This window comes from Telmatherina bonti (genome assembly GCF_933228915.1).
Source record: "Telmatherina bonti genome assembly, chromosome: 6".
NCBI lineage: Eukaryota > Metazoa > Chordata > Actinopteri > Atheriniformes > Telmatherinidae > Telmatherina > Telmatherina bonti.
In genome coordinates, this window is record NC_136624.1 from 33,487,143 (window position 1) to 33,503,704 (window position 16,562).

General features: G+C 37.9%; 2 protein-coding genes across 2 annotated transcripts in view; one reads left to right on the plus strand and one right to left on the minus strand.

The window, feature by feature from the left end:
* Positions 1 to 9,789, plus strand: part of LOC306757231 (RNA-binding motif, single-stranded-interacting protein 2-like) — a 34,456-nt gene extending 24,667 nt beyond the window's left edge. The window contains exons 5-14 of the mRNA XM_079242208.1: positions 1,719 to 1,876; positions 1,975 to 2,054; positions 2,182 to 2,291; positions 2,513 to 2,556; positions 2,769 to 2,862; positions 3,021 to 3,071; positions 3,765 to 3,875; positions 4,011 to 4,091; positions 5,478 to 5,565; positions 5,808 to 9,789. Of these exons, the coding sequence (XP_079098334.1) occupies positions 1,719 to 1,876; positions 1,975 to 2,054; positions 2,182 to 2,291; positions 2,513 to 2,556; positions 2,769 to 2,862; positions 3,021 to 3,071; positions 3,765 to 3,875; positions 4,011 to 4,091; positions 5,478 to 5,558 (810 nt within the window). The 3' untranslated portion in view covers positions 5,559 to 5,565; positions 5,808 to 9,789. The remainder of the gene's footprint in view (positions 1 to 1,718; positions 1,877 to 1,974; positions 2,055 to 2,181; positions 2,292 to 2,512; positions 2,557 to 2,768; positions 2,863 to 3,020; positions 3,072 to 3,764; positions 3,876 to 4,010; positions 4,092 to 5,477; positions 5,566 to 5,807) is intronic.
* A 1,164-nt stretch (positions 9,790 to 10,953) lies between these two features.
* On the minus strand, positions 10,954 to 13,489 carry faim2b (Fas apoptotic inhibitory molecule 2b; the record flags this gene model as incomplete). Its single annotated transcript, XM_079242652.1, has 12 exons — positions 10,954 to 11,103; positions 11,285 to 11,338; positions 11,590 to 11,685; positions 11,776 to 11,863; positions 11,949 to 11,986; positions 12,082 to 12,121; positions 12,240 to 12,290; positions 12,384 to 12,437; positions 12,546 to 12,610; positions 12,689 to 12,756; positions 12,912 to 12,960; positions 13,475 to 13,489. 12 exons carry the CDS (start codon positions 13,487 to 13,489, stop codon positions 10,954 to 10,956), a joined length of 768 nt encoding a protein of 255 aa, XP_079098778.1.
* Positions 13,490 to 16,562: the final 3,073 nt, after the last annotated feature.

Genomic DNA, 16,562 nt, shown 5'->3' on the forward strand with positions numbered 1-16,562 from the left:
CTGAGCTCTGACCCCCTTCTGTCAATATGCCCACTGTTATATAATGACGTGGTACGCGGTGAGTTCAGAGAAAATAGGTTATCTGCTCTCCAGGTGGCTCAGGGCTGAAAACATAGACAATAAATCTTCGTTTAAGAAAGCTGTGGACACGCTTTCATGCCATAAAGACGGTCTTGATTTCTTTATTGTTATTTAACACCCCTATCAACTTTATCTTGAAAGGCTGTCTGGATGTTGCATGTTCCATTGTACTTGGGATTAGTATTGTTCAATTAAAAAACACAGCCAGTATCCGACAGTTTACTGAGTGCACAGTAACTTTTTTTAAATTATTATTTGTGCTTTGCAGAGTTATCCGACAGCAGCTAGCACTGAGAGAAATGACAAAATGCTGCATGATAGAGACAAATTAGACATTGATGAAAGGCGGGAGCTTGTTAAGCAGTAGACACTCATCTGTCTTCCTTTCCTGTTTTGCTCTTGTCTGTCATTCTCTGTTTTAATTGCCCAAATTACTCTCAACAGTGGCTGCATCCCAACCTCTTAGCTGCCTCTTTCTGCACACAACATCAGGCTTTTAAGCTACTAATTTCTCCCACCCTCCCTCTGCTTCCTATACTCTGTATTCCCTTTGCCTCTCTTTAGGCCAGCCTCTTTTCTCCCGGTTGCCAGGCTTCTGCTGCTGTGTGAACTCTTAAACTTCATGCCTGGCTTCCTGTGTGGCTCTGCACAGTCGCACAAGGTTTCACTTTCAAGCTAGTGCCACAAAAGTATTTGAGTACACCCTCAATTAATTGACTTGCAGCATCAAGGTCTCTTAATTAGATTCCAATTTGCCTGGAAGTGACATGTTATCCTTGATGACAAATTTGCATTTGCAGAACTTAGTGCAGATGAGGCAGTGATTCATAGGGTATTTGTAGGACTGTGGTGATATGCTTTCGTCCCGATTCTATTCGATTCGGATTTTTCGGGGGCCGATTGGATTTAAATCTATTTAAATCTCACGATTCTTCAATATTGCTGATTTTTGTAGATTTAAAAAAAAAAAAAAAAATGTACAAAACTTATTTTGCTAGTCATTTTTCTTCATTTCAACTTGGAAAAAAACACAGTAGCCAGACCATCATTCTACTGGTGTAATACCCAAGAAGACAAGTAAAAAGATCAATAAAAACAATTTTAAAAATGACAAAAATTTTCAAATGGATTATTTTTATTTATTTAGAAAAAATATATATATTTTAACAAAAAAAAATATTTTAAAATTGTGAAGCAAAAAATCCCGATATTTTATTTTTTTATTTGATTTTCCCACCCCTAGTATTTTGGTGGAGAAATTATTAGCTTATTGATTAGGTACTATTTGCTTAAAAATAATTGCTCCAAATTGGATCTTGTTAGAAAATAGCTCTTGACTTTGCACACAGATGTGATGAGACATTAAAACACAAAAATTGCAGATGTTAATGTCATGGCATGCCACTCTGCTGCCTGGAAACATGTGGCTTCTGCGTGAAGAAAATGTGAAATTGTTCATTCTCATAAAACATTTGCTTTGAAACTGAAGAAGGTTATGCAAATATGTAGGTATGTCCTCCAGAAGCAACACTAGAGGAAGCTGGGGGGATAAAAAAAAAAAAACATCCCAGCAGATCATCGCACTTATGTCTTCATAAAAAATAACAGAAATGACTTACTGTCATCTTGCTGTGCAGCAACAGGAACAGGACCCCACCAACCTCTACATCTCCAACCTGCCAGTGTCTATGGATGAGCAGGAGCTGGAGAGCATGCTCAAGTCCTTTGGCCAGGTCATTTCTACACGGATCCTCCGAGATGCCAACGGGACCAGCCGTGGCGTTGGATTTGCCAGGTCAGTTTTTAGCACCACAAGTCGATTTGAGCTCATTTTCTGCCATGTTTAAAATGAATTTGGCTCTAAAAGGGATTAAGTTTGACTTTGTATTTCAGGATGGAGTCCACAGAAAAGTGTGAGGCCATAATTCAGCATTTCAATGGCAAATTCATCAAGACTCCACCAGGAGTGCCTAGTGAGTGGAATGTTTGTTTTGTATTATGGAAACCTGAGATTGTTGTTGTTGGTGCCAGAGCGAAGTGTTTTGGCTCCCTGCTGTGATCAATGAATTCACTCTCTTGTTTGATCTGCTGCTTTTTCAGCGCCCACAGAGCCCTTATTATGTAAGTTTGCAGACGGGGGTCAGAAGAAGAGGCAGAGCCAAGGGAAGTATCTTCAAAATGGAAGGCCCTGGGCTCGAGATGGAGATACGGTAACATGGCTGGCTTTGACTTATCTTTCAGTTTCCTATCAATCCTGCTCAATTTTCTCTTTCTCTTAGATCTCTTAGGGGAGATTAAAACAAGAACTCGTCCAAAAGTTTTGCATCTGCTCGCTCTTACTCTGCGCTAGTTGGCTGTTTAAGCACATATTGCATTGTAACAGTAACTGCATGACCTCACTGGTTCTGAATTCTGTGTATTGTTTTCCCAGGGAGGAATGACGCTTGCATATGACCCTGCAGCTTTACAAAATGGGTGAGTGAGTGGAATGCACAGACTGACTGAAAACAGTCCCAGCCCTACAGGAAGATAAACAAAGCTCACAAACACTGGTAAAAGGTCGCCCTCTGCTGGGCAGCATAGAAACACGCCAGTGATGCTGATTCAGCTGGAGAAGTGCTGTAGGTTGTTGACATGATATGTTTGCCTTCATGTTTTCTTCTCACCATGCTCTGTCTGTTCGGCAGCTTCTACCCCTCACCTTACAGTCTGGCTCCAAACAGAATGATTGCTCAGACTTCCCTCTCGCCCTACATGCATTCGCCTGTCTCTTCCTACCAGGTGGGGCATTTCGCCATCCTGATTAATTTGATTCTTACCTGTAATGGTTTTAAAATTATGAATTAAGAAAGGGGAGGGGTGGGGGTGGTTTTGCAAGCAACACATACAAAATACAGAACTGTACAAATGAGTATAATGAAGTTTTCCTTGATTTACAGGTACACAGCCCATCCTGGATGCACCATCAGTCATACCTCATGCAACCAGCTGTGAGTATTACTCTGACACCATCTTATGCTCCCTTCTTATATTCTTTTTTTTTTTTTAATTGAATTGAAGCTTTTGCTTCATATATGACATCCATTTAAATGTAAAAGACTAAATGACAACAGCTTGAAAAGCAAGTTAAGTCGCTCTAAAATAACACTTCTTGTTAAATGGTCTTTTGATTTTAAAGAAACTGAATAAAATCTGTACCAAAGACCATTGAGTTTTTTTGGGGTTTTTTTGATTGGGGGGATTTCTTCACCAAACTGCATCCACCTGCTTTCATTGGACGCTTTTTGGAAATGTAGGATGATTTGGAGGCAGTTCCATCTGTTTACCAATATTCTGCTTCATTTGGGGATTTTAACTTATTTTAATGTTTTTGGGGTTGTTTTTTTTAATTGTTTACTACTATTTTTAAAACTTAAGCCAGTTTGAATGTGTGTGTTGTAAAATGTTAAGTTGTGCTTAGTCAGGACACTCTTAAAGCTCATGCAGATTAAAAATAAAAAACATTTGTGAAAAAAATGTGCATCAGTTCAACTCCATAACAGTTAAAAAATAAATCCTGGTGGGATCAGTGAGGTTTGACATACTACAATTCATGAGCTGCTTATTTTGTGTTTTATACTGATTTTGATGCTGATTAAATAAATAAAAGTCTGTCATTAATGAGTTTTTTTGTGCATTTACAGGGTACAGTTCTTACCCCAACAATGGATCACGCTATGTCCATCCAGCCCACATCCATGATGGGGCCTCTCACCCAGCAATTAAGCCACCTGTCCCTGGGCAGCACGGGCACAGTCAGTACCAAGCACACACTCCTGCACACACATAATTCATACGGTAGAAATTTGTTTTTATGGCTTCCTACCCTGAAAGCTTTGAACTCAGTTATACAGTTAAAGTGACATTTTTTCTGTCTGCCTCCCCTACAGTATATTCCGGCCAACACTACTATGCAGGGGACCTACATCCCCCAATATACCCCAGTGCCTCCCTCCAGTGTCCCAGTAGAGGTATAAAATTCACCCTGGTTTCATGTTTACCCGTTGAGTTACTAATTTAAGCACATATAAATTCATGCTGTAACTTTATCTGCTTTTATTGAAATGGCTAAATTAAGATGTGTGTGTGTGTGTGTGTGTGTGTGTGTGTGTGTGTGTGTGTGTGTGTGTGTGTGTGTGTGTGTGTGTGTGTTGGGGGGGGCATAGAATAGGTTGTAGGGTATGGGATGAGTCATTAGCAGACTTATGAACATGGCGCAAAAGCAGGTCTTTAGGCTGTTAATTGCATGAATGAGGTTTAGAGGAGAGACTTGAGTAGATTAAGATTAATTTGGTTGTCTAAAGGAAAAATCAGTCCTGAGATGAGATAAACATAGTACAACCATGATTCAAAGTAAAGGCGGTGTGTATAATGTAAATAAAAACAGAATGCAATCATTTGCTGATCTCATAAACATGTTTTGTTCCCAGTAAAAAAATAAACAACAAACATAGAATGTGTTTAAATTGTGACATTTTACCGTTTCATAGAAAATATTTTCTCATGGAAACACATTAAAAAAGTTGAAATAGAGTGATGTTTATAGGGGATGTGTAGCAAATCAAATTGAATTCAATCAATTGGATCAAACAGCTTCTTGCCAACTTCTTTACAATGACCCATTAATTTCAGTCAGGTGTGTTGGATCAGGGAAACAATGAAAACCTGTCAGATTGCAGCCCTCGAGGACAGGAGTTTTGAGACCAATGCTCTAAACCCTCGATGGGCTTTTAAGCATTGAAGGAGCCTATATATATGTGTGTGAGCTGCCCACGCCACAGTCAGTAATGCAACCTCATCCTATCAGTGATGCAGGATTTGAGCTGCCCACTGATCACCAGCTGCATGGTCGCTCTCCCCTTTAGTCTGCAGGAGAAAGTTTCTAAAAAGAATTTCATGTTTCATTCATCTCATTTCAGAGCAGTTCTCCACTTTGCTTCAGACCATGTTAAATGACTGTGGTTCAGAGAAGAAGGATCATGTTCACATATGGCTTCTGATTTGCATGATAGACCTTTAACCTGCATTTGTGGATTTCAGAGTTCACCTATTCACAGTCAATCATTTCTGGGAATCTCCCTGAACCCATTCAGTGGTTTCCAGTATGAAATAGCCGTTTTATATCCAGTGCAGCCTGAAGGCCCAAGCATCCATTTCAGCCTTCTCCGTAGGAGACAGAGGTTCTGTTTAATTCTCTGAACCTTTTTATGATATTACACATTGCAGATAGTTGCATCTTCAAAGTTTTTTTTTTTTAAGATTTTCCCATAAGTTTTGGATGCAGTTTGTCATAGATGTCATTTGCTCTCTCAGTAAGGTAATTAATGATTTTCCAACATGACTTTGTGTTTTTTCAGGAGAATGGTGGTCAACAGCAACAGGTTGCAATGGAGACTCCTGCAGAACACACAAACTACTCGTACCAACACACCAAGTGAAGCTAAGGTAGGACAGTTTTTGCTGTGGTTTATAAATATCTAAAGTACAAATATTTTATTCACAATAGAAATTAGAAAATCTATCAAATGTTTAAAGTGAGATTTTCTGTTGTTACATGGAAACTATTAGCTCATCTCCAACATGATGGAAGTTTGTTTTAAACAAGGTTGACGGCGGTGTTTTTTAAACTGCATGTAGTGTGTGTTTAGCTGGTTTCCAGCATGACCAGCAACTGTTATGATTTCCAGCTCCCAGCACGGTGGGCACGAAATGAGTCCAGCCAATAAGGATTCAGCTGGAAGAGATCTGTGCTCTATACCATCACCAAGCATCGGACTTGAACACGGATAACAAAAAGGAACATGTGTGAGTGTGTGTGTGTGTGTGTGTGTGTGTGTGTGTGTGTGTGTTTATGTCTGGTGTTTGTCTTTCTGTTTTTGTTTCTTTTTTTTGTTTTGGTTTGTGTATTGTTTTTTTAAAGAAAGAGGACAACGCTTAACGTCATTGGACTCTTCAACTCACATCCACAAGAATTGATCAACCAAAGGTGGGAACCTTCTTCTGAGAAGTTTTGATCTATTTTGATAAATGAAAAATAAAAATAAAAGACGTTAGAAATAAAAAATTTTTTTAAAAAGTTTAAAAGGATTTAAAAAATCTAGGAGAGGCGGAAAACACAGAGCATTATTTTTGTGCATGCGATATAACAAAATTCTTATTTTTTATCAAAGCATTCTGGATGTTTCAGAGTGATTCAAGGAAGAGTTCAAACACAATGTGTCTTTTATTTTGTTTTGTAAAATATGCAAACTGTTATTTTTATTTCCTAATGTCTGTTGTTTGACATTCTATATGCGGAAGCAGCAATTTGTACAGATTTCAAAACCCTACAAACACTTTTGCTGGTCTGATGTGTGGAGTCATTCAGAGTGGGAGGTGAACCGTTTAAAGCTACTTCTTCCTGTAACTGCTGCACAGATATCTATTCACCCACAGGCGATAACAACGTCGACTGTTTATAGTTTAGTCAACTTTTTTTATTTTTTTTTTTATTTTAGATCATTCTTTCAGAAAAGAACAAAAGACAATCAATTATTTATATTTATATTTGAATTATAGTTCTATTTTTTCGAGTTTTTAAATCATTGAAGCCTACATTTATAGAAAAGAGGTTATTTAATACTGTAGTCTACGAAGATGAGCTGAAATGGAGGTAAAGATCCTTATCCCTCACAGTAATGAGCTCTAATATTTTGCTCATTAAATGACTTCAGTTTTTTGTTTGTTTTGGATTTTCGTTTTACTGTCAGGTGACTTTTAGTCCTGTATTCACCATCTTTAAAGAAAATGAAAAACACACCAAAAAATGAGACACGATCATGCAAAAAGTAATCTTGTTTTGTTAGAATGTATCGTCATGTTACATCCCTGTCTATGAGAAGTGGTTTTAAGCGGTTTCGTTGTGGCAAACCATCAGATATCATTAAGTTCATCCTCTGTCGAAGGGATGAAGTGAACATGCTTTAAAAAGGAGCTGTTAGATATTATGTGTACAAAGAGCAATGCAGTCACTAAATTAAAGTGTAGTTTAGCAAAAGCAATGAGGGAAATAAAAGAGAAGACTTAGAAAATCCCTGAGAATAATTAGTCTGTTAGGAAAGGGAACTGTTAAGTCTTTTATTCAATGCTGCTGTCACCCGAGTTTGATTCTCTGTCTGAGTTTTTAGTTTGTAGTTAAATGTCCTGTTGTTTTGTTTTTGTCTGTCACTTGAAAATCTTTTGAGCAAATTTGCCTTATTTTTGATGAATTAGTCTTAGATTTCGATTTTAGCTGTAGAGTTTAGCTTTTTACATAGAATAGTTGTTAGTTTCTCTCTTTGAATGAATTGATGCTATTTTCTTGTGCACATCAAGTTTTCTCTTGTTTTTCTTTCTCATGAATTTCCGTTCCACGCCTCGTTTCATCTGTCCTCCCTGACATTTTGTCTGACGTGTAGAGAGCCTTTTAGGATGGCGATATGAACCAAACAATGACTTAATTCAGTGCCGACTCAAATGATTCGTGCCGCTGCTGCATAGGAGTTGGGGTGCAAACAACAGCGTATCAAGATCTCGGCCAGCGCATCAAGCGAAGCTCATGTCGAAACATTCATCCAAATATGTTGAGTTTTAATTTATACAGACACCAGAAACTGTAGATATGTAGATATTAGAAATAATGGTTTTTACAAAGGACTGCTCACTAGACCATGGAAGTGCCATTAAAGAACATTCTTACAGCCTTTCGTGAGACAGCAAGTCTGAATGAATTTGTGAGTGATCCAAAATCCTGCAAAAACTATTTTGAGCTAAGCCTTAATGTTTTTTCTCTGGATGAACTGAACTGCCTGATTTCTCCTGGGATTGACTTTCATTTGTATATACTACGGAAATTCCAGCAGGCTTTTGGGAACGCCATCGAGCTAGTTGTCAGGGCAGTCCAAGTTACAGTCGGGTTATGGGGAGCTGTCCTTCATGCTCTGCAACCGTATTTGAATCCAGTGGGAACGTCTGTCTAGAGGATCGCTGTTAGACGATGCTGTTTCTGATTTTGTCTTTTTTTTTCACAATGACTCTTTGCCGTGTGTTTATGTTGTATATTTCTGCAACCAAAGATGTTGTAGCTGCCCACTTATTAGCTCTCTCTCAGAAAAAGAGCCGCTGGATAAAAAGCCTTTTTTCGGCCTCTGATAGATTCAGAAAGAAACAATGGCAATGAGAGGGTAAACATGCACTTAAAATTCCACATCATATGACTACGGTTTAAGGTTTAGAGAGGAGTATGTGTATCAGAGTGCATGCTAGCAGACTGTCAATGTGCAGGAGGAACACAAAGTGCAGCGTTTGTCTTCATCATGTCAAAATTAGGTTTTTAGACAAGAGAGCTATTTTGTAAATAGCCTTTCCTTCCTTCCATCTGCTATTTCTGTTTGTTTCTTGTGTTTTTTTTTCTCCTTTTTTTTGTATGATTTATGACTTGTCCACGTAACACAGTGACTATCAAGTTTTTAGTTACAGCTCACCATGAAGGAAATGTCCAGAGAAATAATATTCCATGTATTAGCCATCACTTTTAATACAAAAACCAGATTTTGAAACTATGAAATGACCATGTGTTACAATACAGTGTTTATTTATTTATATTCTTTTTTACAGCAGAGATAATGTTGCAGAAAATCATGTTTCTAAATAAACTGGCATTTTAATGACATTAGGATTTTTAAAAAAAATATTAAGAGTGAGAGTGTACTCTGTAAAAAGTACACAGTGTTTGAAATTTCAAAGAATTCCTTGCACTTATTATTCCATGTTGATTTGAAAATACACTTTATGTCCATCCTACCATCTGTTTGATGGCTTGTTTCATAGTTTCAAATAGTTTTGCTGCTAAAACAGGATTTCCAAACAGGTGGTTCTTTTGGTCCAATTTGGATTTTTACAATGTTTTTTTTAATTTTATTTTATTTCATTTTCATTTAGATTTGGTTGATACAAGTGCCACAGTTTGGTTTTAAAGAGAGATTCACTACCTAATAAAGGTAGTAAAGTGTAAACTGTTTTGCTGCAGACACCTAGAGATCAGGTGTGTAGGATGTAGTGACATCTAGTGGCAGAAATCCTAATTACACCCTCCAGAAGCAGCCGGAGTATCTCCACTGTAGTGCAGGTGTTTGCTTTGTCCCTTCTGGGCTACTGTAGTAATGTGTTGCAACTTACCATCCAGGCTAAATTTAATTTATTACACTAGTAAAAATATAGAATACTTTTTATTTGAATATCTGCCAAAATGTCACTAAATGCTACACATTTGACCTTTAAACAACTGAACTCAACTAAACAGTGGAAACGCAGCATTTCTGGAAACATCAAACTGTACTAACCAAGATTGTGTGAAACACAAGCGCTGTGAAAATTCAATGGGCTCATCTGACTACCTGCTTGTGAACAGTTTTCTTATTTATACAACGACTCATTTTGTACAGTTTTGTTAAAGAAAAAAAGGTTTTGATATTTGGTTATTTTGCAAATGCCACTTGGCTACTTTTGTCTTCCTGTGCCAGAGTTGCTAAATTGTCTGTAACTTGTGTTTTTTATTGATTGAGATAAGATTTGACTTCTTCCTTGGGTTTTCTCTTTGAATTTGAAAATGTCGTTTTTGTTTTCCTTTTTTTAATAAAAGCCTTGTTTCAATGTTTTAGTGACCTGTGTTTATGTTTGTCTGTCTTGTGGTTGCTTCTGCCAGCTGTTTAGTAATGAGCCAAAACTGACTCCGTAATCTGTCACCTGTCCACTTTAAATCCATTTATTCTTGCTTAGTGTGGTGGCAGATTTTTGTTACAAGGATGTCGTCATTTCCTGTGGGAAGTTTTTATTTTATTAATTACACATCAGATTTTATCATGCCTCATTATTACTTGTATTTTGTTTTATGTTTCTGCTTATTTTAAGCTTTTTGTGCACTAATTGATGCACAAAGCGGAAGACGCAATAACCTGACATGACCACGTGTTTTATGATTCACTTTAATTGTAGCATACAAATTAAACATACAGAGCTTTTTATCTTTAGAAAATAATATTAACAATCCACATCTCGATTGACTAGTCGCAAAAACTTTCTATTGCACAGACAACTTGTTAATTTTCTGTCGCACCTTAAAGGCCACAATTAATTCACCTTATCAATTTAAACAGACTTATAGTCACTTAAATTACAGTATGTTTTCCCCTTACTCTACTTTATTTTCCCTTTCTGATTTTTTTTTTCACTTCAAGACCATTTAAATACTCAAGTTCCGGTTTCATCACATTATTACAAATCCAGATCAAAAATGTTGCTTAAACCGGTGAATGTGAAGTCTATCATTATAAGCATAAAAAATAAAACTTGTATAAAAGTTAATCTATATGCTAATAGCAAAACAAGTGTTAAATCAAACTCAACCCTGCTGAGCTTAGAAGTGGAGGTTTGTTGAATCTCTGTCTTAGACTCATTGATGGATAAAACAGATCAATGTAGTGACGGAAGCTGATCATTTCCATTTCTGTTTATAAGTGCTTATGTCCACGAATGGGCTGAGTAACTTTTTAAACAAACACTGGAGGATGATGAAGGTCACAGTGGACCCTCAGAGTATCTCACAAATATCTAAACAAGAACGACCAGAAGGCAGAAAACAAATACAGAAACAGCACTAGTCAGGTGACCAGCTGCAGGATTGTTTAAACAGGACGACATAATTAAAGAGTAAATGGGACGAAAAATCAGGTGGTCCTGACGTGTTCTTGTGTTGAAGAAATCCCAGTTCGCCGTTGGGTTTTTTAAGAGTTTAAAAAGTGCAGCTGAAGGCATGCTTCACTCTCTGCCTCCTCCCATGATCTGCAGCAGGAAGCTGAACAGGTAGATGATGTCCAAGTAGAGACTGAGGGTGGCAAAAATATATTCCTCTGGACTTATAGCATAGCGCTTGTTCCCTAAAAGCAGCTGGGTGTCGAAAGCCAAGAACTGTGGAACATTAAGAAGGACAAGAAGAGTTGAGAAAGCTTTGATAATGTTGAGTTTGTTGAAAGCAAGGCAGGCTTATTTATGTAGCACATTTCATGTACAAGACTATTCAAAGTGCTTTACACAACATGAAAGCTTTACACTGAGGTGCAAACTGTGCGAAGTAAATTTTTATTCTTACCAGAGTAAAGAGGATAGCTCCTATGACAGCATAGATGGCATGTAACCAGGGAACCTGTGATGAAAAAGCATTACAAAATACTGTTAAGAAGGATAGCACAGTGCTAATTTAAGCCAGACAGAGTAGTGCAAGATTATCCGCGAGGTTAATCCCTTCTCACTGGTGCACACCTGAACTCAACCAGCAGCACCTGAGGCAATGAGCTGCCACTGTTTAACTCACTATTAACCCCAGTTAATTAGGTTCTTCTAGAAGTTAAGGAACGTGACAGATGGAGCTAGAACAGCAGAGAGAGGTGAACTTACATATCCGAAAGGGACTACGATGGAGATGGTGATGGCACAAAGAAGCATGACCATGCACAAAGAAAACAGGACACCCTGGCAGGACGTCACGTCAATCTGTAACGGGACAAAGAAAAACGAGATGTTTTTTCGTGGAAGTCCCGCTGGTTGTGTTGTCTGAAGAGAATTTGAGGCAATAGCTCTCACCTTGCTCTGGAAGCTGAAGATGGTGACAGAAAAACACACCATAGCAGTGATGCCAAGACACAGCGCTACTGACTTGGTGTTGTAAAAACTGCAGAAAGACCAAAAACATGCATATTACTGAGATGTAGAGTTTGGAATGCGTTGTCTGTAAGCGCTTCCTTCTAAATATTTACCTTGACACAAACCCCATCATGAAGCCCATGCTCAGAGTCTGCGAGTAAAAGGCAAAAGAAGTCAGGCATGTGCTAAAGTTTGGTTAGGTATGTATACGCTGAATAAAGGTAAAGTGTTATATTTTGTACTTACAAAGAGAACCAATAGAATGACATTCCAAGGAAACTGCCTCCTGTTTTGGTAGGAAGAAACATACTTGTCATACTCCCATTCAGCTGATTTAAATTAAACCTGCATCCTCTGTGCTATCATTAATTTCACTATGAGTCAATCCACTTCAAGCACTTTACCTCAAGTCTCCACAGCAGGACAGCGCGATGTAGGTGATGAAAAACATTATGCTGTAACAGAAAGATTCAACTTAATTTTTAGCGTGTGACTGAAAAGGATGGCAAGTAATGCGTGCTCAGATGTGATGATGCACTTCTACTTACTAAGATGCCATGTATAAGCTGGGATGAGTTTGAATGTAAAACCTCACAGGTGCACTGGAAGAAGCAGGACTTTGATTAGATATGGATCCTTCAGCAACAGTGGTGAATATATATATATATTTTTTATAGGTTGGAGCAGGAAAGAAAAATGACAGCAGTTACCAAAATGTGAAAAGACAAACAATGCCGACGGTCACCAACAGCTGAGTCATGAGAATGGCGTAAACCTGCAGGTGGACACACACTGTGTTAGAGAGATCAATGTGTTGGTGGTGTGATTAGTTTTATTGATCAGTTTCCAGTACCTTCCTGATGAAAGTCCGCCTGATGCTCTTATCATCACAGGCAAACTGAGTCTCCATCTCTTCATAACCTGAAGAGGGGAAGGAAATATGTTTATTGAAACATGTATGACTCTCACTAACATCATCATAATGACTGAAAAGTGAATGTATCTTTTAACCAAGCGCTGTGTATTTAAACCAGGGTTTGTACACCTGATCCGGAATTAATCAAACTTCATCTCACCTGCTGTTGCCTCCTGATAGCTGGGAGGCTCATTGTCACTGGCGACCTGCTGGGATAAAAGAGCAGAGAATGGGACTATTAAACAAGTTCAAGTCACCTCTATAACTTCTTGTAGCGTTAGAACTTTTTTTTCCCCTTCTCAACCACTCATAAATTTCCTTTCTATAGATGAAACATTCATACTTTCCCATGTATGCAGCTATAGTTTTGACTTCAGAAGAGATTTGACTACTGAGCTGCTCTTGTTTGATTAGTTCTAAGGATTACCATGACCTCTGAGCTCGCATAGCCATCACAGATAGCACAGAGAACAGCAACCAGTCTGCTTTTACAGAAATGAAAAAATCCCGGAACGTCATTTGACGTCATTGATGGATGTTTGATTTGACACACTTGACATTTCTTCACAACAATGTGTCAAAGCTTTATGAATTTAAACACCTTCATATAAACACACATGAAAGAAACGCAGTAAAGCACATTATGTGGGTTAAATTAAATAAAAGAATCAAGCTTTTTTTCATCTGTAGAGCAAGAATATAGCAGGAGAACTGAAAACATACCTTTCCCTTTTTCATGATTTTCCCTTTTTGCTCCCGTGTGATGCTGATGTTGAGGAAGACTGCTGTGAGGCCCCTGGTTTAGGTTGTATTTCTGTCTTAAAAGTTGTTTTCAGTCCAATCCAGAACCAGTAATTGCCTCAGCGCCTACTGCTGTCTTTAATGATGTTTATGTAGCTCCAAAACACTCTGAGAGAGTGAGCAAAGACGTTGTTGGTGGAGTATTTGTTGCTCTAAATGCGTGTGCACTGTGAGGATTACAAGGGAGCTTTATAGGTCTCCAGTTGGTTAATCTCTTTCTAACCCTGATCCCACAACCCCCCTATACTCAGCCTAATGAGGTCGCTCCAGCACAGTCCAGATAGCCAGATCGTACCATTCCTAGCCCTAAAGAGGGGTGTTATTTTATGTCTCCTTTCAGTGCCACAGAGCTTCTTAACAGTTTCAGAAGTCTTAATCATTCTACTGTTTTCCAGATAAACTGACAGGACTTACACTGCTGAATTACACATGCATTACCTAACAACGTTAATCCACTTTTAGGGAAAACTATGGGCAAAAATACCAGTGGTATATTTCAGCATATGAATTTCATATTATAGATTTATGCTATTTGTTTATATGTAATTGAAGCTCATGTGGTTTTATGGATCTAAACTCTGAATCACAAACTATTTCCTGTGTTCTGTCTCTCAGCAGCAGAGAAGGATGCAAATACCCGCTCAACACAAATTTTTCCATTCATAGCAATAATAAAGCAACCAATGCAAAAAAAAAAACCTTTACATGCCAAATATATGAAACAATCCATCCATCTATTCATTTTCTGCAGCTTAAAAGGAAACAATACCCTATTTTTAGAGTTCAGGTAAATATATGACATCATGTTTTTATGTAACCGACTGCTTTAGTAACAGGCATTTAGACTAATCTGCAAGTGTTAAGACAATTACGGAACACAAAGAGAGAGATTTACCGGTAGCAGTCACCTTTGATCTACTTGTGCGCTTCTTCTTCTTTACCTGGTACGAACCAACGGGAGGCCTACGTGTAAATGTGCTGATAAACAAGCTGATATTTCATATATTGTGATTTTTATCTTGAATGAAGACCAAAAATGTATGTAAATTTAACAGAAAAGGTAAGGAAATATATGTTTGGTCAGTTATTGGTTAATCAGTCAGGTTTATAGTGAGATATGATTTGTTTGGATCCTGCTTCTTTGGATTGATCAACTCTGCTAAATAAGTGGATAATGAACTCAAATCATTTGCCAAAATCTCCTTGTTAGTATTTCCTCTTTGGTTATTTGATAGATTGAATGATTGTTGCTCACACAATAATGAAAAAAAATGCTTCATTTTACCCTGTCAGGGACCTCAGTTGTGTGGGGAAGATCCATAAGCAGCCATGACAAGTCAGCACCTCTTCCTTATGCCGGTCAGCAGCCTGGGAACATTTTGCTGTGGGATAACACCCCATTACTCATCTAAGAGTTGCTGAAGCTCAACCAGCATGGCATCAAACTCAACATAATCCCACAAGTGTTCAAAAGAGTTGAGGACTCATGGCATGTCACCCCAAAATGCTGTGATGATCTTGGCTTTGTGGGGAAAACAGAATCTTCCTGGAAGACAGATAAATTCTGAAGACATGAAATCCTGATGCCACCCATACATCTGTCATACACCTGCATGATCTGGGTGTAAATCACCAGTTTAATCACAAAACATGTGATTAAAATGTTAAATTGATTTAATGGATGGTGACTCAATAATTGCTAATGTCTAAAATTTAACTACAATCAGATTTTGACTGAATTCAATTTGGAATTGAAATGAAACAACATCCCAGGTTATTGAACACAGTCATTTCTATTAATATCAAAATCACTAAAAACAACTAGGATATCATTTAGCCATTTTATTTCTGAGCTCAGATATTTTCAATTCAATTCAGCTTTATTTGTATAGCACCACTTCACAACAATGTTGTCACAGGGAACTTTACATACACTTCATTTCAAGCCAATTCATACATGTCCTATAATAGAAACCAACTGATTGCATCGAATCATGACTTTGATCCAATCCCCCATCCTGAGCATGCACGCGGCAACAGTGGGAAGCAAAAAACTCCCTTTTAACAGGAAGAAAACCTCCGGCAGAACCCGGCTCAGGGAGGGCAGCCATCTGTCTCGACTGGTTGGGGTGGAGACGACAGGAAAGACAGAACAACATGTACAACTGCACTTATTCAGGAAGACCTGTGGAAAAAAGGAGAAATATGTTAGAGATGGCAATATTGTCATATATTTATGCATTAATACATTAGAGAAATAGAGCGAGGTACATCTCAGTGCATCAGGTAACATCCCCATTGCTACATAGGTAATGGATGGCTAGACTACCCATAACTATAAGAGCAAAGAGCAAAACCTGGACAGTTGAGTCCCGTACATGCAGACTCCAACTCAGGAGATGCTCATATCTTAACTATAAGAATCATGAAAAAGGATGATTTTTATTTAAATTTATTTAAATTAAAGATAAAGTCATAACATGTTCTCATAACAAAGACAGACTAGTAATACATGGTAACAAGCCAGGGGAACTTTATTTTTCAAAATAAAACAGTGTTTTATAAATGGTTATTCTGTCCTTTTTTGGGGGGGGGATATTTGCAGTTTGGATAACTGTCACTGGCTCATTGACCACATGATCGATATATTGATGTTCATCGTTGACTGGCGCAGACTGCAAACCTTCAATCTCAAAATAAGAGTGAATATCAGTAGGAGAGTACAGAAGAGGATTTTAGTACATTTTTGTGAGACACAGTCTAGTGAAGCATGATCTTTACAAGTTATATCTCATTGTAAAGGTGAGTAAGCAACAGGATGATTGTTAAGTGGAATCATTAATCATTGGAGAAGGGGTGGGAACAAATAAGTACTTCTTCCTAAGTACTCCTAACTTCCCCTTTGTGGACTTGTCAACTGAGTACATGGGTATTGTTAGATGTTTATATGTATAAGGTTTGCATGTATGTTTGTATAGGTATAAATGTAGGTATGTGTACAGTATGTGTG